Source organism: Musca domestica, unplaced genomic scaffold, assembly GCF_030504385.1.
Source record: "Musca domestica strain aabys unplaced genomic scaffold, Musca_domestica.polishedcontigs.V.1.1 12, whole genome shotgun sequence".
Classification (NCBI taxonomy): Eukaryota; Metazoa; Arthropoda; class Insecta; order Diptera; family Muscidae; genus Musca; species Musca domestica.
Window position 1 is genome coordinate 14,501,661 of NW_026712155.1, and position 26,134 is coordinate 14,527,794.

The 26,134-nt window shown below is 36.0% G+C and overlaps 7 protein-coding genes across 9 annotated transcripts; 3 read left to right on the forward strand and 4 right to left on the reverse strand.

Annotated features, from left to right (window-relative positions):
• Positions 1 to 1,141: 1,141 nt before the first annotated feature.
• On the reverse strand, positions 1,142 to 2,525 carry LOC101899441 (N(6)-adenine-specific methyltransferase METTL4). The gene is made up of 2 exons (XM_005190345.4): positions 1,334 to 2,525; positions 1,142 to 1,273 (listed from the first exon to the last, which is right to left on the reverse strand). The coding sequence occupies exon 1, from the start codon at positions 2,467 to 2,469 to the stop codon at positions 1,420 to 1,422; it is 1,050 nt and encodes a 349-aa protein (XP_005190402.3). The 5' UTR covers positions 2,470 to 2,525; the 3' UTR covers positions 1,142 to 1,273; positions 1,334 to 1,419.
• An 894-nt stretch (positions 2,526 to 3,419) lies between these two features.
• On the reverse strand, positions 3,420 to 6,346 carry LOC101898565 (ATPase family AAA domain-containing protein 3A homolog). The gene is made up of 6 exons (XM_005189313.4): positions 6,058 to 6,346; positions 5,718 to 5,872; positions 5,542 to 5,654; positions 5,265 to 5,471; positions 4,383 to 5,207; positions 3,420 to 4,318 (listed from the first exon to the last, which is right to left on the reverse strand). The coding sequence occupies exons 1-6, from the start codon at positions 6,263 to 6,265 to the stop codon at positions 4,054 to 4,056; spliced, it is 1,773 nt and encodes a 590-aa protein (XP_005189370.1). The 5' UTR covers positions 6,266 to 6,346; the 3' UTR covers positions 3,420 to 4,053.
• An 806-nt stretch (positions 6,347 to 7,152) lies between these two features.
• Positions 7,153 to 9,943, forward strand: LOC101899763 (protein asunder). Of its 2 annotated transcripts, none has more exons than XM_059118279.1 (6): positions 7,153 to 7,297; positions 7,349 to 8,364; positions 8,415 to 8,716; positions 8,782 to 9,240; positions 9,300 to 9,469; positions 9,526 to 9,943. In XM_059118279.1, exons 2-6 carry the CDS (start codon positions 7,534 to 7,536, stop codon positions 9,873 to 9,875), a joined length of 2,112 nt encoding a protein of 703 aa, XP_058974262.1. In that variant the 5' UTR covers positions 7,153 to 7,297; positions 7,349 to 7,533; the 3' UTR covers positions 9,876 to 9,943. The 2 variants fall into 2 exon arrangements, with proteins under 2 accessions (XP_058974262.1, XP_005189377.1); XM_005189320.3 differs by having other exon boundaries at positions 7,155 to 7,297; positions 7,378 to 8,364.
• Positions 9,944 to 10,076: 133 nt separating this feature from the next.
• LOC101899938 (uncharacterized) lies at positions 10,077 to 12,664 on the forward strand. Of its 2 annotated transcripts, none has more exons than XM_005189321.3 (3): positions 10,077 to 10,300; positions 10,359 to 10,660; positions 12,467 to 12,664. In XM_005189321.3, exons 1-3 carry the CDS (start codon positions 10,234 to 10,236, stop codon positions 12,662 to 12,664), a joined length of 567 nt encoding a protein of 188 aa, XP_005189378.2. In that variant the 5' UTR covers positions 10,077 to 10,233. The 2 variants fall into 2 exon arrangements, with proteins under 2 accessions (XP_005189378.2, XP_019894428.1); XM_020038869.2 differs by having other exon boundaries at positions 12,489 to 12,612.
• Positions 12,642 to 17,304, reverse strand: LOC131800672 (nucleolar protein 6-like). The gene is given in 9 exon segments (XM_059118278.1): positions 12,642 to 13,244; positions 13,308 to 13,708; positions 13,869 to 14,426; positions 14,492 to 15,168; positions 15,229 to 15,339; positions 15,407 to 15,695; positions 15,761 to 16,550; positions 16,553 to 17,110; positions 17,167 to 17,304. Coding segments are annotated over 9 exon segments (3,888 nt in total). The 5' UTR covers positions 17,200 to 17,304; the 3' UTR covers positions 12,642 to 12,773.
• Positions 17,305 to 17,915: 611 nt separating this feature from the next.
• On the forward strand, positions 17,916 to 20,941 carry LOC131800673 (activating signal cointegrator 1 complex subunit 2-like). Its single transcript, XM_059118280.1, is given in 8 exon segments — positions 17,916 to 18,075; positions 18,140 to 18,223; positions 18,278 to 18,435; positions 18,565 to 19,323; positions 19,383 to 19,523; positions 19,834 to 20,629; positions 20,631 to 20,784; positions 20,787 to 20,941. Coding segments are annotated over 8 exon segments (2,217 nt in total). The 5' UTR covers positions 17,916 to 18,045; the 3' UTR covers positions 20,882 to 20,941.
• Positions 20,942 to 21,510: 569 nt separating this feature from the next.
• LOC131807209 (lymphokine-activated killer T-cell-originated protein kinase-like) lies at positions 21,511 to 22,636 on the reverse strand. The gene is given in 2 exon segments (XM_059132292.1): positions 21,511 to 22,230; positions 22,233 to 22,636. Coding segments are annotated over 2 exon segments (1,002 nt in total). The 5' UTR covers positions 22,539 to 22,636; the 3' UTR covers positions 21,511 to 21,534.
• Positions 22,637 to 26,134: the final 3,498 nt, after the last annotated feature.

Here is a 26,134-nt window from a genome sequence, read left to right on the forward strand (position 1 = left end):
TATAGGGAGGTGCCGTTATATGGGGGCTATGCGAAGGCGTGGACTTGCACCGACAATTTTCTGTTATAGGCTGTAGTATCCATTACGAACTTCAAATACCAAATTTGAAACAATTCCGGTAAATAATGTCGGTAAAATCGTCAAAATACCGAAAATAGGGAGGTGCCATTATATGGGAGCTATACGAAAGCGTGGACCTGTACAGACCATTTTCTGTCATAGGCTGTAGTATCCATTTGGAACTTCAAATACAAAATTTGAAATAATTCCGGTAAATAATGTCGCTAAAATCGTCAAAATACCGAATATCGGGAGGTACCATTATATGGCGGCTATACCAAAACAGGAACCTATACATACCATGTTTCGTCAACGGAGCTAGAACGCAATATGACCTACAAATACCAATTTTTAGACAAAACCGTGAAAAAAATGTGGCGAAAATTTACCGAATATCGGGATGTACCGTTATATGAAACGTGGTTCTGCATACAAAAATTTTTTTCATAGGCTATAGTACCCATTACAGTTATGAAATTTGAAGTAATTCCGGTAAATGCAATCGATAAAATCACAAAAATACCGAATAGCGGGAGGTACCGTTATATGGGGGCTATACGAAAACGTGGACCGAAATATCCGATTTATGAACTTAACCTGCCTACTGGTAAACTATGCATGTATGCAAAATTTTAGCCTTCTATCTCAATTCGTTCGAAAAATAGGGTGATTACAACAGACAGACAGAAGGACATCGCTGGATCGCCTTAGAATTTTACGCTGATTATAAATATATCGTGGAGTTAAAAACGGAATGACAAAGTTAATATACCCTCCATCTTTAAGATTTTAAGCTGAAACTAATGGATTTTAGAGTTGTGGTTATACACTGGTTGAGCATCAACATCGGGAAATTGTCTGTCAGTCAGGTGTTTCATGGATAAAGAGAATAATATCAAAATTCTCATTTCAATACCCTGACAATTTATTTGTTTTGCCAAGCGTCCTTACAGTAGTCTTAAACATCTGAACAAAAATGCCTCAGTTCGTAAATTACAAATCGTAGCGGAAAAATGAAATACTTCAAAATCAAAAAAATAAAACATTAAACAAATGTACATACATAATTAATAATGTCCACTTACCTTCATGTTTTAATTATGAATCTTGAATTTCTCGAAAAATATAGAATTTGATTTTTAATAGTAGCCAATAAAGGATTCTTGGTTTCAAATAAAATTTAATATTGACGGTCAAATTGTAACATTTTATTCTAAATAAATATTTTTATTAGTAAAAAAATATTTAATAATTAATTTTCGTAAAAATTTACCTGTTTTAAAACTATAAATGCATTGTCATCAAAATATCAAACTAGGCAAATTACAAATAATTCAAATCAAATATGGATTACTAACATCAACTTCTTGTTGTATTGTACAATCGCTTATCCATTAATTTAAGGACTTCCAAGCCAATCGAAGTAAATTGCGGCTGTAGATAACGTGCAAAAATCTCAAGACCTTTAAAATTAACAGGATCCTCTAGAAACTCTCGTAGCCAGGCCACCAAGGGGGGTTTATGTGAATGTATTATACTCGGCACACTTGCCATAAACTCAACACTCCTTATGCCATCCAACTCCTTTACATTTCTATCTCTATGGCATAATATGAATAACGTTTCATATGGTTGTTTGTAGCCCAACGATTTTATTGGACTTATCAAATCACCAGCGGTATTAAATTTAAACCATTTCAGTGTGTGCACAATCTTCAAATTCCATTTGTCCAAAAATTCGGTTCGTACTGCATTCAAATGTTGTGAAGCATTTGTACACCATAGTGCTAGCAAAGAATGCATGTGCATCATTTCTGGAATTGGTATATTCTTCAAACTCTCATTATCGAGCATGTGATAGGCCAGCGATCCATTAACTTTCTTCAGACGTTTAATGTATTTATTTTGCCATGGCATATCCATAATTATTAGATCATATTTTTCCAATTCTGGCAAAAGTTGTGGTAATTCGGTGACATTGTGATTGTAAAATTTACAATTTGGTGGTATCAAAAAAGACTGTGGGCCAAATGTGGTTGTTTGAAAATCACATGTATTGTTGGCACCATGGAATTTAGGAAACTCAATTTTCTCCTCCCAAGCACGTGATATATTTTCCATGTCATTTCTGTACTCTTGGCGTATTAAATTTTGAATTTCGGTTAGAAATGGTTGCAATGATTTCTTCAATTCTTCACATTCCTCATTTTCCGTTTCCGCTTTACGTTTTCTTTTGTTTCTGGGGGGTTCTTCTTTTTCTTCTACTACCTTGGCTTTGAAATTAAAGAGCTCCGATTTTAATTTATAGGATTCCTTATCTTCCAGAACCTCATTGTATTGATTTTGTATCAATTTATTGTGATTTAAATACAAACAAATACGATTTTCCTTATGAATATGATATGACATCGTCAAGGAGTTACGAGAAACCAAAATGAAAAACGTCCCCAACGAAACAAATAAGAAAGGCAAAAAGGAATGCCCGATAAAAAAAATAAAGGTAAGGCAAAATCCTCGAGTAGAATGAGTGTAATGCATAATGCCGAGGAAAACGCAATTAGCTGGAAACATTCCTTAAATGAGACATGGAACTAGTTGTTAACCAATAGGAATCTAAAAATTGACTTTTGACTAAGTCACTTTGAGTATCTACAGAGCCCTACAGATCAAAAAGCGAGGGGAAACATGACACTGAGTAGTGGAAACGTAAATGCAACGTACACAGTACGTAATGAGCGTTTCATTGATAAACAACCATCAATCCCTTCTATACCCCATATTTTCCACATTTTAATATTGGAAACAATATAGTTTTAACTGAATTGTTTCCAAATAACCTTTGATGATCTTCCCGAAAAAGTCTATTGGAAAGTACAGTTTTCATAACCTAAATGTGTAAAAAGTGCAAAAAAGTCTAAGAACGCCATTTCTAGTACGGGTATAGTCAAAATTTAAGTTGTAATCGAGGTACAATAATTTCCATATAGATTAGGTTGATGTAATGTGAAAAATACAACTCTGAAGACAGAGGTTTGCAACTTCAACTTTTCAGGTGATTTCCATGTTTGTCTTGAAAATTAATTCGCCATGGTTGTAATTACTGATTCAGCAAATTTTTGGATTTTTCCTTTGCTTGTTAGCTCTCTATCAATTTTAATTTTAGTAATTTTTTAATACATCATTTTCAATTGATATTGAACATTTTTACTTCCATTTTGTTCATTCGTTTTAAGACCCCCCCACTTCACCATTAAAACACCACTTTTTTAAAATTATTTAGAACATTTTCTATTTTTTTCCGTTTATAATAGTGGTTTAACACATTTAACAAAATGTGATATCGTAAATAAAATTTAAAATATAAAAAAGAGGAAACAAAAAAGATTACTGCTAGTAAAATTGTTTTCGCACCAAATATTTCAACGAACAAATGCGAGAAGTTTAATATAAATTTCCCAAAAATGCAATGTTCGATTTGTTTTTCTTTGGCAAAAATGCGTAATTCAGCAGTCAACAACGGGTCATTTTCATTTTCTTCTACAGATAACAAAGCCTTTCTGATTTACACGACGTGTCTTGTTTTCAATGTGGGAGGCATACGTACAAATATGATATTCTTAAACAACAAATATAAACCTTAAGAATAAGTATTTACAAAACAAAAAGAAGTCCCTGTGTTATTTCAAATCCCATTTAAAGGAGACGTAATTTAAACGGTAATAAAAATCTTAAATTACGTCCCTGTACAAATTGGTTTTCTGTCTATTTGAGTGGCTGTATGGGATATGGCAGTTATTAAGCTTTGCAGTTTTGTACTTCTTTTTTTCGCTTCAATTTACAGACATCAGGAAAGCTCTGCTTTTATCTCAGTGTTGTTTAGTGTGTTTTTTTTTCTAAACTTAAAACTTAATTAGCATTAAAGTTAAACTGTAGGTTGGTTGTAAGGTTAGTGATATTACTAACTAAATAGTAAATGAAGATCGCAACTAAAATCTAATTCGATTTACCACCTGTAATAGATTTGTGATCTAAACGTTCTTGTTCCGACAACCAGGCCATCTTCTGTTTGTGTTGTTGGGCAGCAGCTTCTGCTCTATCCAAGACCATTTTTTCCGTCAATACACCATCTTCGGAGGCATAAACGGCTGCTTGCCAGGAGACACCCAATTTGGAAATTTCACGACCAGACATGCCCTCGCACATTTTAGCCATTTTCGAACAGGCTGCACCATAATCGAATTGCTCCAATTTGAAACGCCTGGAAAGGGGGGAAATCGTTAGTTCTTTCTTAATCAACGTTTGTAAATCAAAAGGAAACTCACTTGGCTCCTTCGGCTGCTGGTTGCAACACATATTTATCGAAATACAAGCGTAGGAGACGTTCACGTTCTTCCAAACCGGGTAGGGTGAATTCAACCATTTCATCCAAACGATCGTTGATGGCATAATCAAATTGTTCGGGTGTATTTGAAGCCAATACCAACATGAACTTGGAATTTTGTTCAGATGTACGGTACAAGAATGCATTAAGAGCTGCTCTCAAATCTTCTGAAATGTGCTCCGAGGAACGTTTACGCAAGAAGGCATCAGCTTCGTCAACAAACAACAGCAAGCCACGACGACTGGTCTGGGACCAATCGAACACTTTGTGGATAGCAGTGACGGCTTCCTTGCCCATTGGGGCAACATCACCACCAGTCATAATGGCATAATCCATACCCGAATGTTCGGCAAGTTTTTTGGCAAACATAGTCTTACCAGTACCGGGTGGACCGTGCATAAGGATATTTCTGTACATGCCACGATTAATGCGAGTATTTTTGGTGGCAATAGCCACGTCTCTTAAACGTTCCTCCAGTTTGGGATTAAGGACAACACCTTGCAATGCATCAGCCGGTTTCGATTTCAATTTCTTGACATATTTGATGGGATGTTGAACAGCGTCCAAAATTGCAAAACGTGAGGTTTCTCCCACCAATGTTGGTTTGCCTATGCGAGATTCAATGTAACGTGATGTTACACCAGTGGCACCCTTGGCGGCGTAGACACCCAAAGCCAACAATGACAAACCTCCGGCTGCCGTCAAAACTTTATCCCAATCTGTAAGCATGGCCTCGACACCAGTACCAATAACTGTGCCGGCAGTTCTAGAAAAGACAGTAATTAACTATTTTGTAGCTTAAATAAATCTTTGAAATACACACTTGATACCCTCCAAGATAGTTGTACGTTGTTCCTGAGCCTTCAAACGAATCTGTTCCAAATTGATATCACGATTTTCCCGATCAACCTTGGCTTTGACACGCATTTCATGTTCCAACAGTTTTAAGCGATTCTTTTCCTTCATTTCAATTTCATGTTCAATGGTTTGGCGGCGCATAGCTTCCTGGCGGGCCACACTTTCTTCTTGTCTGTTAGAGGAAAATAAGATAAGTAAGTGAGTTATGTAAACATTTCCAATCTAATTTCCGATTGACTTACTTTCTCAAGTTTTCTTCCTGGACACGCTGTTGCTGGGCCAATTGATCTTCATAACGTTTACGGGCCAGCTGATCTTGATATTGGGCACGTTGTTGTTGTTGCTTTGTCTCTTCCTATAGGGGATCGAATATTAATATTTCAATTTGTATCCTTTAATATGAAATGTAGCTACTTACAATCAATGTCTTCCGTCTCTCCTCATGGTCAATGCGCCTTTGCTCCACCTTGGCCTGTTCAATATGGGCCTCATACTCTTTGACCTTTTGTTGATATTCCTGTTGACGGGTAACCTCCTGCAGTTTGGACAGTTCCAAAGCTTCACGGGCATGTCCTTTAAATAAAACATTTCATTAGCTTTTCAACACTTCCTATTGCTACCCAAATCAAAAAGAATACACATGTACACACACAAATGATTATGCAATTGTGTGTGAACTCCATACATACAACCCCCACCCCTTCCAAAGATTAAATTGATTATTACACCAATTAAGATTGGATGATGAAATAACTTACTTGACCTTTCCAATGTTTTGGCTGCCTCTGCAGCTCTCTCCAGGGCAGATGAATCGAAACGATAAGCTTCCATGGCCTTACGTTCGGCCTTCGACAATTGGGCATCCCCAGAACGTTCGCCGGCAGTTGCTCCATCAGGATTTCCACCATCACTGGGTGGCACATCTTGGGGCTGCTGGGGCCTGTTTCTTCCCAATAACCAAGACATAGCGTAATTTGAGTTTAAAGTTTAGTTTTTAATAGAAAAAATCGTTGAATTTTCGACAAAAATCTCTTCTGCAAAAACGTGATAATGGAGTGACAGCAGACGTAATTCTAGGGATATGTAAGTCGACTGCCGATTAATCGAATAATCGACTTTTAGTACTCATAGTTCTGAATCTGGTGAATCAAGTAGATTTTAGTGTTGCCATGACACAAAGAGTCGCATTTGTTACACCTTAAACAGAAGCGTACAAATACGACAACAAGTATGTATGTTTCCCAGAAAAGATATTTTTACTGGCTTCAATCATCCGCTGGATTCTTTGTAATAGAACAAAGAAGCGTAAGATGAAAAAGTATAAATTATAGCTGAACAAATATAAAAATATTGAACTAAGTTAGTCGAAAAAGCGAGCCAATGAACTAAAGCCGCTATCACACAATAAGGGTTTTACATATGTGCTGTCACTTTTATTTTCCATGTGTATTTCCGTGTGTAGCAAATTTTGATAGTTGATTTACGGAGAGTTTGCAAAAATTTACTTCGTAAAATGTATCTTGTTACATGAACTTATTGAAAAACAGCTGCAGTTTGGCCGTGGCAATATGTTTACAAATTTTAGGCAATAGCTTTGATTTATTCATTATTTTTATTATTAATTACATTTTTGCAGAGTTTTGACGTTTCACTAGACTACATAAGTCCTTTTTTAAAATCTTCGAACTTTGGCAACACTGAAAAGAAAGACAGCACAGAAAGAAAATCTCAATAAAGATGAGAATCAAAAGGGAAAGGCCGACAACACAAATGGAATCAAAACAAAACGGCCGACAACATAAGAACAGCTGACTACTAAAGAACAAAGTCAAACGGTGCCAGCATTACCGGCGACAGCACCAATCGAAAACTAAGTGGAGTACACACTATACCAATGCCCACACGTTTATTCTGTTTTCGGTCTGACTCTGAAGTTTTGTGTGAGGCATGCTAAAAGCGGAACGCGTTTCAATGCGAGCAAAGCACGTCCAAACAAGGGTAAAATATTTGAATATTGATGAAAAGTATTTCATTTCATAAGATTCATAGAATTTATTTTGATTTCTATGTGTTTTTAGGGTAAACGAAACCTTTGAAATAACTGGAACATCAGAGACAAGAAGAAGCAAGGCTTTCAATTTGATCGAAACTACGGTAATTTTTAACACGCCTAAATGCCTTTAGTTGTTTGTTAGTGGGGGAATCTTGGAAGAATTTAATTTATAAGCCCAAAGATGTACGATATAAACCAAAAGACCATTTTCGTATTGGATCATACCCAGTATTTCAGTATATCCAGTGAAGATTATGTGCCGCTGGACTTTCTAAAGGGAAAGTCAAATAATCCATCCGATCCGCCGCTACCGGCATCATCACAACAAAATCTACAATTTAGTAAAAGTTTATGGACATCCTCGGTGGAGTCCTCCATTGAATATTGTCGCATTGTTTGGGATCTCTTTCCACGCGGCAAGTTGATACGTTTCATTGTCAGTGATACGGCCGCACACATAGTGAATACATGGAAATTTGCCACACAAAATATGTCGCATGTGCTGAATGCCATGGCCCTGGTGGGTGTGCCACAATGGAATGCACCCCAATCATCGGATTATTCTGTAATACATGGTCTGAGGGCAGCCATAGAAGCGCTGGCTGAACCAACTGAACAGCAATTGATTTTGATGCAGAATCAAGAGGCCGGAGCAACAGGTTTGGAGAAAATTCCCAACAAAGGCAGGGTTATTTGCATTACATCGGCCCGGGACAATCCGAGTATGAAAAGCTTGGAAGATATTTTCCACAATGTCCTGCTGCAGCAGAACACTGTGGCTATGGCACAGAAGAAAATCTTACCTATTGATCATTGTCATTTGGTCATAATCAATATGGTGCCGATGAATAAGGAAACATTGGTAACGAACAGGGCGAAAAAAGATCTATCGCCATGTTTGTCGACAGAAATTCACACAACAAGTGCTCCCGAGATTTCCAATAAGTTGACACATTTGATAATGAGTCATTATGATTTGGCCAGTACAACGGTGACGGGGATACCCATGAAGGTATGTGTGCTGCATTATGGTTATATGGTTTTTAAAAATGGTCTTTTCAGGAGGAACAAAACGCCAATTCCAGCGCAAATTATGATGTGGAAATTCTACATGCTCGCAATGCCCACACCGCAATATGTGGCAATGAAGCTCTGCTACCCACTAGCATAAAAGAGGGGGCTGAATATGAAACGGTGACACTGAAATGGTGTACACCGCGCGGTTGTGGAGCCTCTGATATGTCAGCTTGTCCTCCGTGTTTGGCCCAACATCGTGTTACTCCCGTTGATGTGACAAGTAGGCCCTCATCTTGTCTCATCAATTTCCTGTTAAATGGTCGTTCTGTGCTGCTGGAAATGCCAAGGTAAGGAATTTTGTTTAAAAGATGCATTCTGTGAGATAAATAAAGGAGTTTATTTTGTTTTACAGGAAAACTGGCGGTAAAACCACCAGTCATTTGTTGTCGGCCCGCGGAGGAGAAATTTTCATACATGCTCTGCAAATTACCCGTTCCTGTCTGGAGGATCCGCCATCTATATCAGAGGGTCCTGGTGGCCGTATAACAGATTATCGCATAGCCGATTTTGCCGCCTTCATTAAAGCCCACCGTTTGGTGCCATTAAAATCCAAAGTCAAACCAGAAGACAATTTGCACATTGCCCGGGAACGTTTGTACAACAGATCGTTATACTTTCCTCTTACCCTATCGACGACAATTGTTTTCAATCTACAACGTTCCCTAGCCTGGTTGCCAAATTTTCTAAGGAAAATCGCCAAAGAAGATATGGACAAAACGGACGAAATACAATGTCAACAAAATATATATGATCTCTATACGGCCTCGACCAGAAGGGAGTTATTGCCATTTTCAAATTTGAATGCCAACAGGTAAATTTAGATTTTGTTATTCCAAAGAAGCTTCCTTATTCGATTTTTAAATTTTTCAGAATAAAAGGCCACAAGAAGGTGGATCAATATAAATTATTTTGTGCTGAATTGGAGGTAATCATAAAAAGTTGTGCCTCCACACCGTATCATAAAAAAATACTGGAGAATATACAAAATGTAAGGGCAGCCTGTGGTGATGCAACCGTTAAATCAGAATTGGATGCCACAAGTAAGTTATTGCAGTTGAAAATTTACAACATTATATGTTCATGTGTATTTTCGTAGGTGATCCCAGTGGTAAGACCATAATAAGAGCCACAACCGATTCCCCATTGTCACCACCGCATTCCATGGACACCAGCAGTTCGGGCACTGGTCATATATCAAAGGCAACTAAGCGAAATTTCAGCAATGTGGGCCAAAGATCCCTGTTTGATATTGTGTCAAGTGCTGAACGTTCACAGTGCAGTAAACGTACTGACTTTTCGGGACGTTTGTGTACACCGTTGGGTCAGGTGGCTAAACTTTATCCAGATTTTGGCTTAAAAGATGCTGATGGTTCAGCGACAACAGCAACACCAGTAAAGGAAGAAACGTTGGGTATTAAATTGGAAGTACCTGGCATAAGGACCTAGTTCTACTTAAAATTGGAAAGGAATTCTTATAAGTCTTTGGAAAATAAATATAAGTTTTTGAAAGCGAATGGATACTTAAGGGCTTTTACTATTCCTACGTTGTCGCTACTCAAACTTGTGGATTTTTCGTATCGTCATAGGGAAACATACCATTAATCTATTCCCACAAAACTGAAACTTTGCAGGACGTGTGAACAGTAACTTAGATACATATTTGAGTTTCTTTGTTCAACATTTTCATTGCGGCTTTGTTGTTTATTAAGAAAATTATGTCATTAAAAATTTAAAATTCAAAATAAAAATTTTGGTTATTTCTAAAAAAATCCTTTCTCTCTTGGAAAAAATTCCCCAAAAAAATATGTATCCTCCTCCCTCTACCAAGAAAATTGTACAGATTTCTGAAGAATCCTTGGCTCCCACCTATGGTAAGCCGAAAGATAATTTATTCTTTTCAAGTTAATTCGTCTCCACCCCTCATTTCAGTTCACTTTGTTGTTGACAATGAATATTACATTGCCACACAACAGGATATGCGAAAAATTGAAGATGTTCGTTTGATAAGTTTTCAAAAATTACAACAAAATGGCAATGTTTATCCCATTGATCCCCAGTCGGTGGAATATCTGCTGCAGGTGTTGAAAAGTGGAGCGGCAAATATAATTTGTGTAACAAATAAATCGAACGATGTTTATCCTCAACCTATGGATACCTCTCCGTGTGGTGCAAAATATTCCATTGAAGAACAATTGAAATGGGATAGATGCAGTAATACAAAGCAAATGCCTGTAGGTATATTTTTTCATAGCTAAAGTCTATAATTTTTGAAAGATAACACTGTGCAACACAAAAAAATTATTATGAGGAGAGATCAGAAGATTATGAAAGTAGTGCTAAAAAAGAAGACACGCGTATGGGTGTTTTGAAAGTTTACATTGAAATGTTACCAAAATAGAGGTAACCTCTCTTGCACACTTTGGGCAGGTTTTCGGATTAAGACTTCTCGGAATCCCTGAATTTTGGGTATATAGTGTCTTTGGCAGTATTACAGATAAAAATACGAGGAATATTTTGCTAGAATATTTTAACCCTCAAGCGAGTCAACAAATGGGACTTTTTGCTCCTTTTCTTAAAATATGGTTAAAGACTCCCCTTAAATGGGATCGTAGCAAGACAAAATATTCCACAAAATGATTCGTCATAAAATTCTACTATCAGTCCTAGAATACGTTAAAACGTCAAAACTTAAAAATACATTTTAAGGTTAGGTCCGTACTTTGTGTGAGTTTGTGCAAAAATCTCCAACAAAGACTCATTTTAGAATGATGACGTCCAACGCTTCATTTTTTGGAGAAAGTATCAGAATTAAAATTATTCTGGATCAAATTTAATTGTGATTCTCTAAACAAAAGAAGTGTGTGTACCTAATATGTACCAGCATACATTTTTATACCCTCCACCCATGACACAATTGAACCATGCCTCCACCATAGTATGAAGAGTATATTAAGTTTCCCTTTGTAACACCTCGAAATATACATTTTAGATCCCACAGCTTAAAATTCTATGTCGATATTGCGGTGTCCGTCCGTCTGTGGAAATCACTCAAGCTTTCGAACGAAATGAAGTAGGTTGATAAAAAATTTTACTCCAATGTATATTATGTCTGCAGGACTTTTGGTATCAAAAATGGGCCGTGTAGGTCCACGTTTTGGTATGGCCCCCATATAATGATACCTCCCTATTTTCGGTATTTTGGTGATTGAAGCGACATTTTTCACCGGAAATGTTTTACATTTATTATTTGAAGTTTGTAATGGAAACTACAGCCTATGACAGAAAATTGTCTTTGCAGGTCCACGTCTTCGTATAGCCCTCATATAAAAGTACCTCGATATTTTAATCATTTTAGCGGCATTATTCACCGGAATTGTTTCAAATTTGGTATTTGGAGTTCGTAATGGATATTACAGCCTATGACAGAAATTTGCCTGTGCATGGCCACTTCTTCGTATATCCCTCATATAACAGTACCTCCCGATATTCGATATTTTTATAATTTAAGCGGCATTGTTTACCGGAAATGTTTCAAATTTGGTATTTGAAGTTCGTAATGGATTCTACAGCCTATGACAGAAAAATCTCTGTGCGGGTCCACGACTTTTTTAAAACCCCATATAACGGCACCTCCCGATATTCGATAATTTGATGATTTTAGCGATATTATTCACCGGATTGTTTAAAATTTGGTATTTGAAGTTCGTAATGGATCCTGTAGCCTATGACAGAAAATTGTAAAGTAATGGCTTCTGACAAAAGTTTTCTATGCAAGTCCACGTCGTCATATAGACCCTAAAATAACGGCAACATTCGGTATTTTTAGGAGTTTTTTTTTTTTTTTTTTTGAAAATTGCCAACTTCGTTCCAAGTGGTGGAGGGTAAATACAGCTTTTGTACTTGTTTTAAATAGAAAATCTTGTTTTGTCTGTGTTTTCTTTTTTCAACTCTACTTTCATAATCTGCTGGATTTGCCCCGTAAATATTGAAAAAAAAATGAATTTTGTAGCATAGTGTAATTTTTCACTCTATTCCAGTTCCCTTTTACATATTCCAAAGGCACATCTACCACGGACTTAATGGCATGTCTTGAAAAACAAACCACCCCAAAATGCCCGAAAAAAGTCTCATTTTCCTGTGCCACTCAAACGCATGAATCAATAACCACCACAACCTGTCAAGATGCCAGGGAACAAAGGAAACAAAAGAAGCTTATATCTTCGTACTTTTCTTAAGAACATACAAATGTAATTGTAAAATCCATTTCTCTATTTACAAAAAAAAAAACACATCAAGACTTTAACAAAAAGAAATAAAGGAAAATAACTTATTCACACGAATTTTCTAATTTTTCTTTGCTTTTTTAGGTTTTTGCTTTTGTTTTTTGTTAATTTGTTTTGAGGTTGTTGCTATGGAATTTAAAGAAGTTTTGGATTTTTTCGGTTGCATTTTTGTTGTGTTCTTTTTGTTGGCGGCCGCTGTTTTCTCTTCCTGCTCTTTGACGGCAAAATATCTTAGTTTTTCTTTTCTCAGTGCATTGTAAAATTCTGTAGATTTGCTGAAAGATGCTTTTCGAACACTATCAACGCTACCAATCCTTAGATAGTAATCTTTTAATATGAATTTGAAATCTTCTATTAGAATTTCCTTTTTGGCCTGAACCCTTTTCACATCACCAGTTGCCACAAAAGAACAGCCATTGACTTCATTTACTTTAAATTCTTTTGACTCAAAGGCATCGGGTTTCCAAACTATGGCAATTTCCTTGCCACCACAGGGATTGTAAAAGAAGGCAGCAAATTCTGAATAGGCTTCCTAAAAACAGAAATAGGATTGAGTTAATTTTTATAAAAGAAAATTGTTAACCTTTCAGCTTACCCTCAATTTTTGCACAGCATTTCTCATGAAATTACTATCGGCCAAAGGCATATGCCAATTGGGTTTTGTAAAGTCCACAAAAGGCGAACCCAATTCAAAGGTTAGGGTATTGGATACAGCTTCTGGCTTTAGTTGTATCACCAAATCGTAGCCCTCGGTGGGAGCTTTAAAAATGTGTACAGGTTTTATGAATGTTGCGCTGGTTAATAATGTAGATTCGATGATTTCCAAACATTGTCGGGCCAGCAGTGTAACACGAGCCAAAACATGTGTATTTGGTAATTGTTCGGAGGTCCAAATTTTACCATAATGTTGACGATCATAGGCCGTCACCAGACACAAGGGGGGAAACGAGTCTCTGTCGGTGCTGAATTTTTGTTCCAAATCGGGAATTTCAGTTTCTGTAAAGGAAATACAAATTTTTGATATATTCAAAGAATCTTTGTTCGGTATTCAAACACAGAAAGATTCCTTTTAGAGTTCCGCATCCCTCTCCCCTTTATCAAGAAATTTTCTGTGCCTGTTTAATACCATGGTTTGTGTTTTTTGTTTTGCACTCACCCTGCATGGCATTATTGAAATTGATCAAAAACATTTCCGTTTTCCAATCTGTGTTGGCCAACAAATGCAAAAATCTTACAAAGGACATTTGTGGTGAATTGCTTATAAACTTCGATGATGTCTTGAGGAATTGTGATGCCACAAGAAGCTCGGTGCACTCCTCGGGCCATTGACCGTCATCGATTAGTTGTGAATATAGCCAACGTTTGGCAATCATAACTGTGGGACCAAACGATGGATGACATTGATGTAGGGCCTTTAAGGCACCCGCCACCTTGGGTAGTATATAATGGCGCTTTTCCAAGGCAATACTTTCGGGACAGTCTACATGTGTTGTTATGCCTTTTTCGGTCTTCTCTTTCTTCAACAAACCCACCTCTTTGGGATGGGCAATTTCCAAATTGAAACAATAGCCTTGTTTCAAGACCAACACCCCATCATAGGTAACCTTGCACAGTAACTTGTGGTGCTCTTTTAGCAAGGATGCAATTTGTATGTAAAATGCAGTTTTCAAAGCACGCAGAGCGGCCAATTCTCCCGGCCATTTGCCGCTGAGACCTGGAAATAGAGAAACCCCATTTAACTCATCAAATCGAGAAAGGGAATTTCATGCCGAAACTTACCAAGCTGTATAATGCCATGCTGCACATTATTGGCAAAAAATTGCTCTTGTATACATCTGGCTTGCGGCAACACCGGCCGGGGATCACAATATCTTAGCACCGGCGATATGGGTGCAATCGACACAATTTCCAAGGGCAAATCTTTTAGGCCATTTAACTTGCGAGCCAAATCATCAAATTCCCTTATGACATGCAGGGATAAGGCCTCAGCATCGGTCTCCTGTTGAATTTTGTATTTACTTTTAAAGTTGTCTATTTTGAAACCTTTCGTCAGCGAATAAACCGCATCCAATTCCCCGGCAATATATTCAACATCTTTTTGTTCCAATTGGAAATGATGTTGCAGCAAATAGAGGACAATTGAACGTACAATAAGACGTTTCTTGGCCAAATCATCGTTGGCATTAGCCCATACCACAGATTCGGTAATGCTACCATCTTGGAAACGTCTCAGTTGTGCCTTTTCTCCCCAAAACGCACGAAATTCGGCGGCAGATTTATCTATGGATTCCGGGCCTTTATCAAGAATTTCATATGCATTTTCGGCATTTAGAATAAGACCCAAGTGGAGTTCTTGCAAGGCCTCTGAGGGGGATTCGTTAATGTTCCAGGGTAATACTGCTTGCTCCAGAGGTATTAAGAAATCCACTCTTCTATTTAGGCCTTTTTTCAAGAGTCTAGAATTGTGAAGAAGTCATTAGAAGGCTGGTAACTCTCTCCGGAATTATTTTACTTACTTGCTAATGGTCTCTAACAACAAGGCATATGTGTATCCCGCATTGTTATATTTATCAGCTGGTGAGACATGCATTTCCAATATCTGTTCCACAGCATCCGCTTTGTTAATTCTGCAAAAAAAAAAAAAAAAAAACAAATGTTATTCTAATGAAACTGAATTTTAAAAGGCTAAATTACTTGAGTATGTGGTCCATTTGGGTGTAAAGAGGCACCTTCATCATAAACAAATATTGAAAACTGTTTAGTTTCATATCATTTAGCATGTCTACGGCCAGCTTTGCTTCCAGTTGGATGCGTTTGTAAACATCTTCCGACAAATTAGAGCAAATATTAAAGAATCCTGAGATGTCGACAAAAACTACTTTGAAATGGGCATGGAACTGCTCAATTGTGGGTTGGTTTGGGGTACTTCCGCTTCCAGTGCAAAGACTTATGCCCTTGTTCAGTTCATTCCAATTCGATAATGCTGGAAAGGTATTAACAATAATATTTAAAAAAGGCTTTAATTGAGGGTTTCACTTGGTAGCTTACCCAAATTATTCCAAACATTACGGGCCACCTGATAACTGCTCATATTATTGTGTAATTTCTTTTGTTTCACCAAATAGGCAATAAACATGGCCATAATATGGCAATTAAAACCACTATAGCCCATATCCAACTGCCTTTGCCTCAGCCAAACTTTCAGCAGCAGGAAACCCTCTTGGAAGTTCTTTCGATTTTCAAACGTTTCTTGTAATAATTTTTGATTTGCTTGCATTGTGAGATCAAACAAAACATTTGAGTTATAGCTTGGCGTGGCAGTGTGCACCGCCTCCTCCTCAACGCCATATAGGCTAGAACGTACATTATTGTTCCATGGTACAAAACGATTCAATTTAAAGGAGCTCTCATCGCCAGCAACAAAAATTCGAAAGACCAATTTTTGACTTATTTTCTTACCCGCCGATTCGGGGGGTGTTATTTCCAGCAATGGCTTCAAGGGATTATTTTTGTAATAGACAAACTTCAAATTTTCTGCTTTCAAATCGGGCACAACTTTGGACTCCAACAACTTTTGGGTCAGATAAGTTAAATAGAATGCTCGTTTCTGGTCATATTGCAGATTTAAATAGTTCTCTTTTTGCCAACAATCTGGCGGCATTACAACACAAATGTCAGCCTGCAATTGAGGTCCCAAAAGTGTTTTGGTATTACAGGCACCAATAAAGAAGGGTTCAACTTTGGGTTTTAAAAACTGAAACTGGAACAATTTTTGTTGTTCCACCTTTAGGGCAGGCAAATTAAGTGGCACCTGAATGGAGCTCTTTTTCAAAACGACAATTTGTTCATATCTTCCTTTTCCGGCATATCCTTAAGGCCTTTTACAAATGTCTTAAATTGTTCCAGAAAACCATTGATGTAATTGTTGTATTTATCCTTTATCTTGACTTCTTCCAACATTTCTTTGATTTGTAAACGGAACAAATTTGAGTGGAATAAATTTCGTGTCTCCTTCAGTTTATTAATTTCTTCCAAGGTGGGCGGTTTAACTTTTTCACCCACAACGCCAGCTTTCTTAAGCTTTTTAGTATCTGGCTGTTGCGCTGCTACCTGTTCCTGCTTGCGTTTGTTGTTGGCTTTTTCATATTTTTTTGAAGGTTCCTCTTCTTCTTCTTCTTTGTCAGAGAAACCATCATCACCACTGCCATCGTCCTCACTTGCTTCCTGCTCTTCGCTATCATCGTCACTGGTTCCATTTTCAATCATGGAATCATAGCCCTCGGTGTCAGGTGTCTGCATTTCTTCATCTTCCGTTTCATCGTCGACCACAGCAATCTCAGCCTTTTTAAGTTTATTTACCTTTTCCTCTACCGATTTCAATGGCATTTTTCCACCCTTCTGCAGAAAAATACATTGTAATTTATGCTAATTATATTCATGGTCACATTACTTACCTTTTTATTCATATTTTTCTTGTTTTGTACCATTATTTATTAATTTTTCCAATAAAAATATGATTTTTTTAATTATGTCTGCCTGTTTCCCTTTGCACGTGTTGTTCACTGTTCTCTCACTGAGAGAATTGTGCATGTAAACAAAGAGATGCATTTTTGGTAGTAGAATTCTTCTTCTTTTTTTAAATCACAGTGCAATCCACAAGGGATCGTGTTACAAATACTCAAAGCAGATGCATTAGGTACTGGCATCGCCAAAATTTGTTTCAACACAACACAATTATTCCACATAATTTGTACAAATAATTAAGTTTAAAGAAACGTTTTTATATAATTTCACTCAAAACTAATTTTAAAATAGTGCATTAAAAATTAGGCTGGAAATACATAAAGAGCATATTTGGCTGGCTTAAGTCATCGGCTGGCTTCTTCGGAAATGAACAAAGGAGCCTAGGGCCAAAATCGAACTAAGTCAACCTAAACCTCTTTTGTTCATTTACGAAGAAGCCAGCCGATGACTTAAGCCAGCCAGATAAGCGCTTTATGTATTTCCAGCTTTAGTTGTTCACATAGAATTGTTCATTCTTAATTATAACTTTCAGTTTTTTAATTACAACCTATTTATGTATATCATGGTGTGATAGAATTAACAACAATAATCGACAACAGCAAAGTTTAATTTTCCTATAATTTATGAAATTTGTCGATAAGTTAGCTACGAAAACAAGGTTATCTCAAGTTTCAGATAAAAAAAACCCTAAACTGGTGCGACTACCTAATACAACTGCCTTGAAAACAATTTTGACATTAGAGCACTGCTGCGAGAAAAAACGTTCCGCTTCGTTATCTGATGTGGATGGATTCAGGGAAATCTGGAAAATGACTCCAAACGAAAACAAAGTTGTAAAGGTATTCCATATCTTCCAAAGCTTTTAAACAATTGTTATCATTAATAAAATATTTTGCTTTTTAGACCAATCCCGATAAGAAGTCCCTAAAGGAGTTGACATTCTCTGTTGTGGGCGATGATGGTGTGAAGCTTAACATTACTGCTTTGGTAAATATTGTTTTTTCACATCTGGGACATAATTTAATGGAACCTAATTTCTAGGATAAGTATTGGGCTCCGCGATCCATATTTTCCAACTATACCGGTCTGGTAGTCTCTGGTGGGCACTTTAAAGAGGGCGCTGCATTGGATGAGTGGAAACATGAAGCTGAAACTTTCAAAATTGATATGGAGTTCTTGCTGAGCTTAAGTCAACATGAGTAAGTCAGTCATTCGAATATTCCATGAAAAACAATTTAGTTAGATGAAGTGGACATGGAAGAATAAAATCCACGTTCATTTTCTCCAAATATTTCTCCTTGACTTATTGAAATTTATTGCACTTTTAGATTCTGGTCATATCTGTTATATCAACAGTCCGCCTTGGGAGCCATTGTCTCGTTTCTGCAAAAAGCAACACCATTTTACATAAACGTCTTCACCGAACTCCCTGCCACCGAAGTTCAAGAGCTTTATGAGTACATTCTTAACCTAATTTTACGCATAATATGTCGCGTACTTTCACCCAAGGAGTCAAATGAGTCATGGATAAAAAAGGAAGATTTAAAGATGCTGATTTATGAAAATTATCTTGTGTCCATTCCAATGCTCTTCGATTTATTGGTAGCCGTGGGAAATGGAACACAAGAAAATATCGATCTGTTAAAGAAGATTTTCGACACACTCCTATTGTTGCAACCAAACTATAAAAAGGATTTGCAACATGCCTTGACGTATTTTCGAGTAGCATTCCGTTCGATTCATACCCAAACGGAAAATGAGGGTTTCGAGGGGGCCGGTGGTGGTTTGCCCGATGAGAGTTGTGAAACACCCTTTGATGATGTGGTTCTCTATGCATTGGATTGTGCCTTTACGTTAAGTGTTTTGCTGGATGTATGCCCCGTTGCCAAAGAGATATGTCTGGAAATAAAATTACCCCAGGCCATTGCTAATTTCTACGACAATACCCTGCCGTTCCTCTATAAGAACATATATGTGATAAATGAGCAGGCAAAAAGTCTGTTATGGATAAATCATGCCCGTATACAGCTTTTGAAATCATTTCGAAACATTGCATATTCGCATGTCGAACGCGTTTTGGCGAAACCGTAGGTGTTTTTTATATTTTTAAATGTTTTTGGGGAGAATAATTTATTTTTATTTGCAGAGAGGCTGGTCTTTTGGCTTCGGAAGAATTTATTGGCCTCATGACGGAATGCCTATCCGAACAGACATTTGTTGTGGACTATGAACGTCATTATCCCATGTCAATGGATATGGATATTCTCAAACAAGCCTGTCCCGATTTGTAAGTATATTTTGGAGCGAATGTTTTACTAACTATTTCATTTATATGTTGGTTCATGAGTCTTGTTATATCGATAACGACTTTGGATAAGACACTAAAAATGGAAAGAATTTTTCGCATGACAGTTGGTCATATGATCCAAAACCTTTTCAGCCTATTCTGTACCGACAGCAGGGCAAATAGATAGTTAACGGATAGACATATAATCATATTTTTAAGTTTCTCTCTTTCTAAATTTACATGTTTTAATTCGTCATTTTATAAAAAGTTATTGACCCATCCTCAATATTTTTATTTGTCCTTAATCCAGAGATAGCTTTAAAGCCGATTTCGTTGTGGATGGCTATCGAAGAGAATGTGCCAGTGCTGCGGTAGATCACATAAATAACAACGACTTGAAACAAGAAATCTATAATGAAAGTCCCAGTCCAACCCTACCAACTCCTGTAGAAACTACCAACAATACGCCAAATGAAAACAGTAATCCCACGGAAGCCTCAGCAGCAAACCGTGACCTTGAATTGGAAGTAACAGTTGTTCTCGATTGTCTACCACATTTGGGTACTGGGTTTGTGAGACGCATCCTCAGTCGTTATAACAATGCCGAAGAGGCCATATCTGCTGTTTTGGAAAATAATCTGCCACCCGATCTAGCTGAAGCAGATCAAACAGAAGTCTATATACCACCTGATCCACAGGATGCCCTGTACAAAGAGACTGGTGTCAAACACTTTAATGTCTTCGATGGTGATAAATATGATATAATGACCCAAGATAATCCCCAATGTATTATCAAGCAAGGTAAGGGTATGCCAAATGCCCCCAAAAATGCTGCCCAGTTACTAGATGATAAACGTGATTTGGCTGCCATCAGACACAGATATCAAGAATATTCTTTGGTAACGGAGGGCGGTGGTGACGACGAGACCGAAGACCAGGAATATAACGATGAATATGATGACAGCTATGAAGCTTTGCTCGAGAGTGAAACACGTGTGGTTAAATCCAAAGATATGAAACAGGTATTGGCAAATGTTGCCGACGAATCGGAAGATGATGAAAATGAATCGGACGAAGAAGATACGAGTCAAAAAGAAAATCGTAAAAAACATGAACTTTTGTGAAAATCCCGAAGATGTTCGAGCCCGCTACGAGGCCAGGCGCCAAGCTAAATGGTACAAGAAAGGAGTACCCACTCCAACGCCACAAAACTTCGATGTGGTTGGCAAGCAGAAGGGTCAAGGTCAGGAGAAAGATGTTTGCGAAATCGTCAAAAGAAAGAGGCCAATAAATCGTCGAGAGCCAATCACAATCGCAAGGCTGGTGCCGCCTTTAAACGCAGTAAGGGTATGCTTTAAGTGTGTGCTGTTATATTAATATGATAAAATAAATATTTTAAAAATTAAAAAAACCGATTTATTTTATAGAATTCTTTAGGAACTATTGTGGACCTCAACACATTTCTTAAAAGTTAAAATTTTGGATTTTTTCAGTACTTCTCTGGGCATTATAGTTGTCATCTAAAATCATGGGAAATTTTCCAGGTAATAAAAGCGATTTTGTCAAGATTCTTTTTCAGGGACTATAGAGGTATAATCGGGACATCCAAGTTTATCATTTCGGGAATATGAGTTATAGATATTGAAAGAATATATTCCAGAGACCCCCAGTGATATAATCGTAAACTATTCAGGAACTAATGGAGCAAGAATTCTAAATTGTTTACATTTTCAGGTGACACCAAATGAATGGTTATGTTCTTCAGGGACTATTAAGTCTGGAATCGTGCAGTTTTTGAAAACATTTTTCAGAACTGCTCTTAATAATATTATTTTCAGGGTTGTTCAGAACTATAATCATGGTGTTTTTAAATATATTTCAAAGATTCTGTATTAGTAGACCGCTTGCCCTCCAAGAAAAAAAAAAAACATTTTCATTTTTTGTATTAAATATATTAATATATTAAAAAATATTTTTCAAAACTGCAACCCAACTCAAACTATAGAGCCGTTTAAGAGTCATTGGTCAAAGAACTGTAAATGATTTTGGCGGAAGGTCTGTGCGATGGCTCTTGATTCGTACACAAGTAAAACAACTCCATTACCATATTGTAGTCCTCGCTCAATTCAAACGCCTGTGGCAGAGGTGGTCTTGTTCCATATGCCACCGAGGCATTCATCGAATCCATGCCCAAATCACTGTCTGCAAGTGAATTGTCCTCTTTACTTTCATTTTCCTCATCCTCATCGTTTTCCGTGTCATCCAATTTCTGTGAATGTGGTGGAATCAAAGCAATCGTCTCATAGATTATCAGGCCCAAGCTAAATATATCTGCCTTGCTATCGATCACATCCTCGTCCTGTATAATTTCTGGGGCACACCACAGTTCAGTACCCACATATCTTAAGTCTGGATTTTCTTTGAAATTAATTTTACCCTCCTTGTCCAAAGGCAAACTTACACCAAAATCACACAATTTACATATTTCAAAGCTGCCCTTGACCAAAATATTGTGCGATTTAAGATCGCCATGCAATAACATGGCTTCTGTGTGCAAATAATCCAAGGCACTGGAGATATCTCTCAACATTTTCTTAATGTCCTTGGCGGGCAATGCACCCTCCTCCGCATCCAAACGTTCTTCGAGTATGGAACCCAACGATGTGCTACAACATTCCAATGCCAAACTGTCAACCTCGTCATTTTCTTTTTTGCTATCGCACGGAAACCCACAATGTTGGGATGATTTAGTTTCCGCAAAATATCGGCTTCTTTTATTATCCGTTGATTGAATATTTTCGAGTTTTCGCTGTTTGTTCGTCGCGTCCGTTGGGAAACACGTTTTATTGCCCATGGAGAACGCAATTGGCCACTGGGTTTTGGTGATCGTTCCAAGAAGTACACATTGACGCCTGTACCATAGCCAAGTGTTTTCATTAACGGAGATGCTGGTACCTGCAGAGGAGTGTTAACTTCCAGATGGAGATTTCTTAGAGGTTTTCGTGGTGTCTCCATTTCTGTGAGTGTTAATATATGCAAGAATAATTAGGAATAATTATTAATTAATTGATTTGAATTCGTTGGAAAGTGATTGAAAAGTAAAATGTCGCGCTTATATCCCAGGGATGTAAAATTCAGTACAATGGTACTTTTTTAGTACCATTTCACTTCAAAAAGTACCTAAGTACTCCCGCGGGAAATTCACTACCATTTTCACATAAGGTGTCTCCTTTATAATGCAATTAGTGTAATCGACGTTTAATAAGATCGCATTGCTTCATTCAAATTCTTACGACACCATTGGTCGTGCCATTGGTCGATAAAGGTATCGATATATGAAATTTGTAAATCTAAATGTTGCCATCTTTAGTTAAAACCATGACAATCATGTGTTTTGGCTGAGGCATTTAAAGAGTCAATACATTTCCCAAGGAAGAACAAAATTTTGAAAAACATTAACTCCCAATTTAGAGCATTATCTGATTATCCTAAACTTAAAAAATGTAAAGATGGTAATATTAGTGATTTTTGGCTTAATGTTAGTGTTATTAAAAACGAATTGGGGGAATTAATGTTCGCAAGATATATCATGATTTGCCTTTGGTATATATCAATTCCCCATTCTTCAGTGATGTTGAACGAATATTTCAATTCAAAATGCCACTAAGACTAAAGAAAGAATCGTCTACAGCTAGAAAGTCTTTCTAATCTCATAAGGTCGAAAGATCTTCTTAAATCGAATAATTCTTGCTGTTTTGATTACAAAATTCCAGACAACTTCCTTGAGGAAATAAGAAATTAATCATAAAAATAACTTTACAAAATTCAGAATGTTATATAAGAAAAAATGATCTCACATTTTATGTTCCTGGAAGGTATATACATATCATGGCAGAAGAATACAGGGAGTTGCATTAAACGCTTGGGAGCATTGATATGTCAAAAAAATTAAATGTTTTTTTCAAATATAAGTGGATTTTTATATGTTTCTTATACTACGTCATTCGGAGGCTATTATAATTCGCGTTTTTCAACAATTTTTACAAATTTAAATAATTTTTCATTCAACATTTTCAATTCCAAATTGGTTTGGCAGTTCATTGTCCCAGCAGCTGTGTCGACGCGTCTACCTATATTCTTCTACCATGATACATGTGTACCTAAATACATAGGTGAATGCATGGTACAATGATATCAAGGTAGGGCTATGATACCATATGATTTCAATTTTTTTAATTTCTTGGCTTAATATGTCATCTTTATTTGTTTTGTATGTGTTTTCTTGTCAATAACAAAAAAAATCGTTCAGAAAATATTCAAATTCGGATGTTTTCAAAATGTTATTTCATCGTATGCATCGACAAAATCTAGAGTTTTTGTAGCGAATAATCCTTTAGAGATATAGAACCTGGTTTTGAAAGAAGTGTTGACCTTTCATTCAGTTTTCGCGGTTTTCATTATTTATTCAAAATAAATGCAACAAGTTGTTTGATTTTATTATTGTTTTGATACTATTTCTGACGTTACAAGCCAAACAGGTAGACCTCTATACTTGCAATTTTTTCAAAGTTGACCTACCTTCTCTTCATTGTACCATGGGTGAATGAATTTGTTATGTTTGTTTTGTTTTGTTTTGCTGAATAAAACGTAAACGTTTTTTGTAACTCTAAAAAAATTATAAAAAAGTACCATTTTATTTAAAAAGTACCATTTTAGTACCTTTTGAAATTTTTGATTTTCCATCCCTGTTATATCCTCATTTTGGGAAACCAAATGAAAGACGTCCCCAACGGAACAAATAAGGAAGCAAAAAGGAATGCCCGATAAAATGTAAAGAGAAACACTGCCCGATAAAATGTAAAGAGAAATAACGAAATAATATTTTTATGGCATGTTCACATGAGACCTGTTCAATTAGGGAATTCAAGGCAAAACACAGAAGATGGCCATTTTTCTTTATTCATAGGTTGGCTTTGAAATGTCATCACAGCTGGTGGTACAATGAACTGTCAAAACCTTTTCGGAATTCTAATTTTTTTTAATCGGAAAGTTAGCCCATCTGACAGAACATTTTAAAAATTTTGACAAATCAATGTTTCTAAGCAATGATGCACCTACCTGTATTCTCCTACCATGCAAAAGATGTAATTTTGATTTGAAAGAGACTCAAATCACAATAGTGCAAAAAGTATTAATTTTATTCTTAAATTAGACTTCTTGGTTGACATTACATATCTCTTTATTTTTGCAGATTTATGTCATACCTGTTATCATCTGGCAGTTGTTTATTTGCCGTCAAATGTGAAAATTTAAATTACAGAAAAATTCCCTTTTTGAAATAGAACACATTTTTGAGAGAAAATCCAGGCATCCATTCATTCAATTTAAAAATGAGGAAAATTATAAAAAAAATGAAAACAACTTGTTATATAATTTTGAATGAGTCTGACAGGAAGCGGGCATAGCCTCAGGGCTGTATTTCTGTAGTTTTACGAAGCAGTTCTACCTCCTTATTGTACAATGTTTGTATCATAACTTAAAAAAACTGTGTATATGTTCTGACATTAGAAAAATTTTATGTTAGCGATTTAAGCAGGCTTAATTCAATACTTACCATAATCAAATATCCTTTACAATTATTAAAACATCAAAATTACAAGTTTCCTGGCCTTTTGAAATCATAATCATTGCAAAATAATAAACTCATTACCACACATTAAAATAAAACTTACTGATGTTTAAAATAAAAATTTTAACTAAATCAGAAAAAATATACACACTATAAAACAGACATATTATATTATTTTAAATATCGTTTTTCATCAATCAATTGAAATTTAATTTGATAAATGTATTGCAAATATTAGACTAATTAGGGTTTTTTGTTCGTATTTTTTATTTTTTTTTTTTGGTTTTTTGCATTTTTTTATTATGTGTCTGCGGTCATTTTTTAATACGGAGTTGTATGTGTTTTTTATTTTTGTTTTTTCCATTTCGAATTTAATTTGGTAGTTTTTTTTTTTTCTGTAGCAGATTTAATATGTACTATATGTATATATTTACTTCATCCATTATTAAATACATAGTTTGTTTATATATTATGATTTTTTTGTTTTATTTATTTTTAAATTTATTTTTAAATAATAATAAAAATTGCTTCAAATTTACAATAGCATTTTTGTTGATTTTTTTATTATTTTTTGTTTTGTAATGGTTTGTTGTTGTTGTTGATTTTTGTTTTTAGAGAAAATTTTCTTAATTTTTATGTAAACTAACATTTCCTTTCTTGTTTAATGTGTGTGTGTGTATGTGTGTTTTCAATAATTTTTTGTATTTTTTTAATTTGAAAGAAGAGCATTTTGTTTTTGATGTTCATTGTGTGTGAGGGTATTTTTTTATTTTATTTTGAATTTATTTATGCTTACAAATCTTCACACGAAATTTAAAGACGAAAATTATCGGTAACACATAACTATGTTATGCCCAAAAATATATATATTATAGTCAAATCAAAGTGATGAAGAGAGAACTTAAAAATAATTTTTTTATACAAAAGTATTAGTAGTTGTTTAAAGTAGACACATAAGCAAACATTTAACTATAAATTAAAA

What these genes read in the sequence shown, in the direction of transcription:
- LOC101899441 (XM_005190345.4), bottom strand. Translation starts at nt 2,469, where the DNA reads ATGTCATATCATATTCATAAGGAAAATCGTATTTGTTTGTATTTAAAT.
- LOC101898565 (XM_005189313.4), bottom strand. Translation starts at nt 6,265, where the DNA reads ATGTCTTGGTTATTGGGAAGAAACAGGCCCCAGCAGCCCCAAGATGTG. An exon ending in AGAGACGGAAGACATTGATT is followed by an intron (nt 5,655 to 5,717) that starts GTAAGTAGCTAC and finishes GATCCCCTATAG; the next exon opens with GAAGAGACAAAGCAACAACA. An exon ending in ACTATCTTGGAGGGTATCAA is followed by an intron (nt 5,208 to 5,264) that starts GTGTGTATTTCA and finishes TGTCTTTTCTAG; the next exon opens with AACTGCCGGCACAGTTATTG.
- LOC101899763 (XM_059118279.1), top strand. Translation starts at nt 7,534, where the DNA reads ATGTACGATATAAACCAAAAGACCATTTTCGTATTGGATCATACCCAG. An exon ending in TGACGGGGATACCCATGAAG is followed by an intron (nt 8,365 to 8,414) that starts GTATGTGTGCTG and finishes TGGTCTTTTCAG; the next exon opens with GAGGAACAAAACGCCAATTC. An exon ending in TCAAATTTGAATGCCAACAG is followed by an intron (nt 9,241 to 9,299) that starts GTAAATTTAGAT and finishes TAAATTTTTCAG; the next exon opens with AATAAAAGGCCACAAGAAGG.
- LOC101899938 (XM_005189321.3), top strand. Translation starts at nt 10,234, where the DNA reads ATGTATCCTCCTCCCTCTACCAAGAAAATTGTACAGATTTCTGAAGAA. An exon ending in ATCCTTGGCTCCCACCTATG is followed by an intron (nt 10,301 to 10,358) that starts GTAAGCCGAAAG and finishes CCCTCATTTCAG; the next exon opens with TTCACTTTGTTGTTGACAAT. An exon ending in GTAATACAAAGCAAATGCCT is followed by an intron (nt 10,661 to 12,466) that starts GTAGGTATATTT and finishes ACTCTATTCCAG; the next exon opens with TTCCCTTTTACATATTCCAA.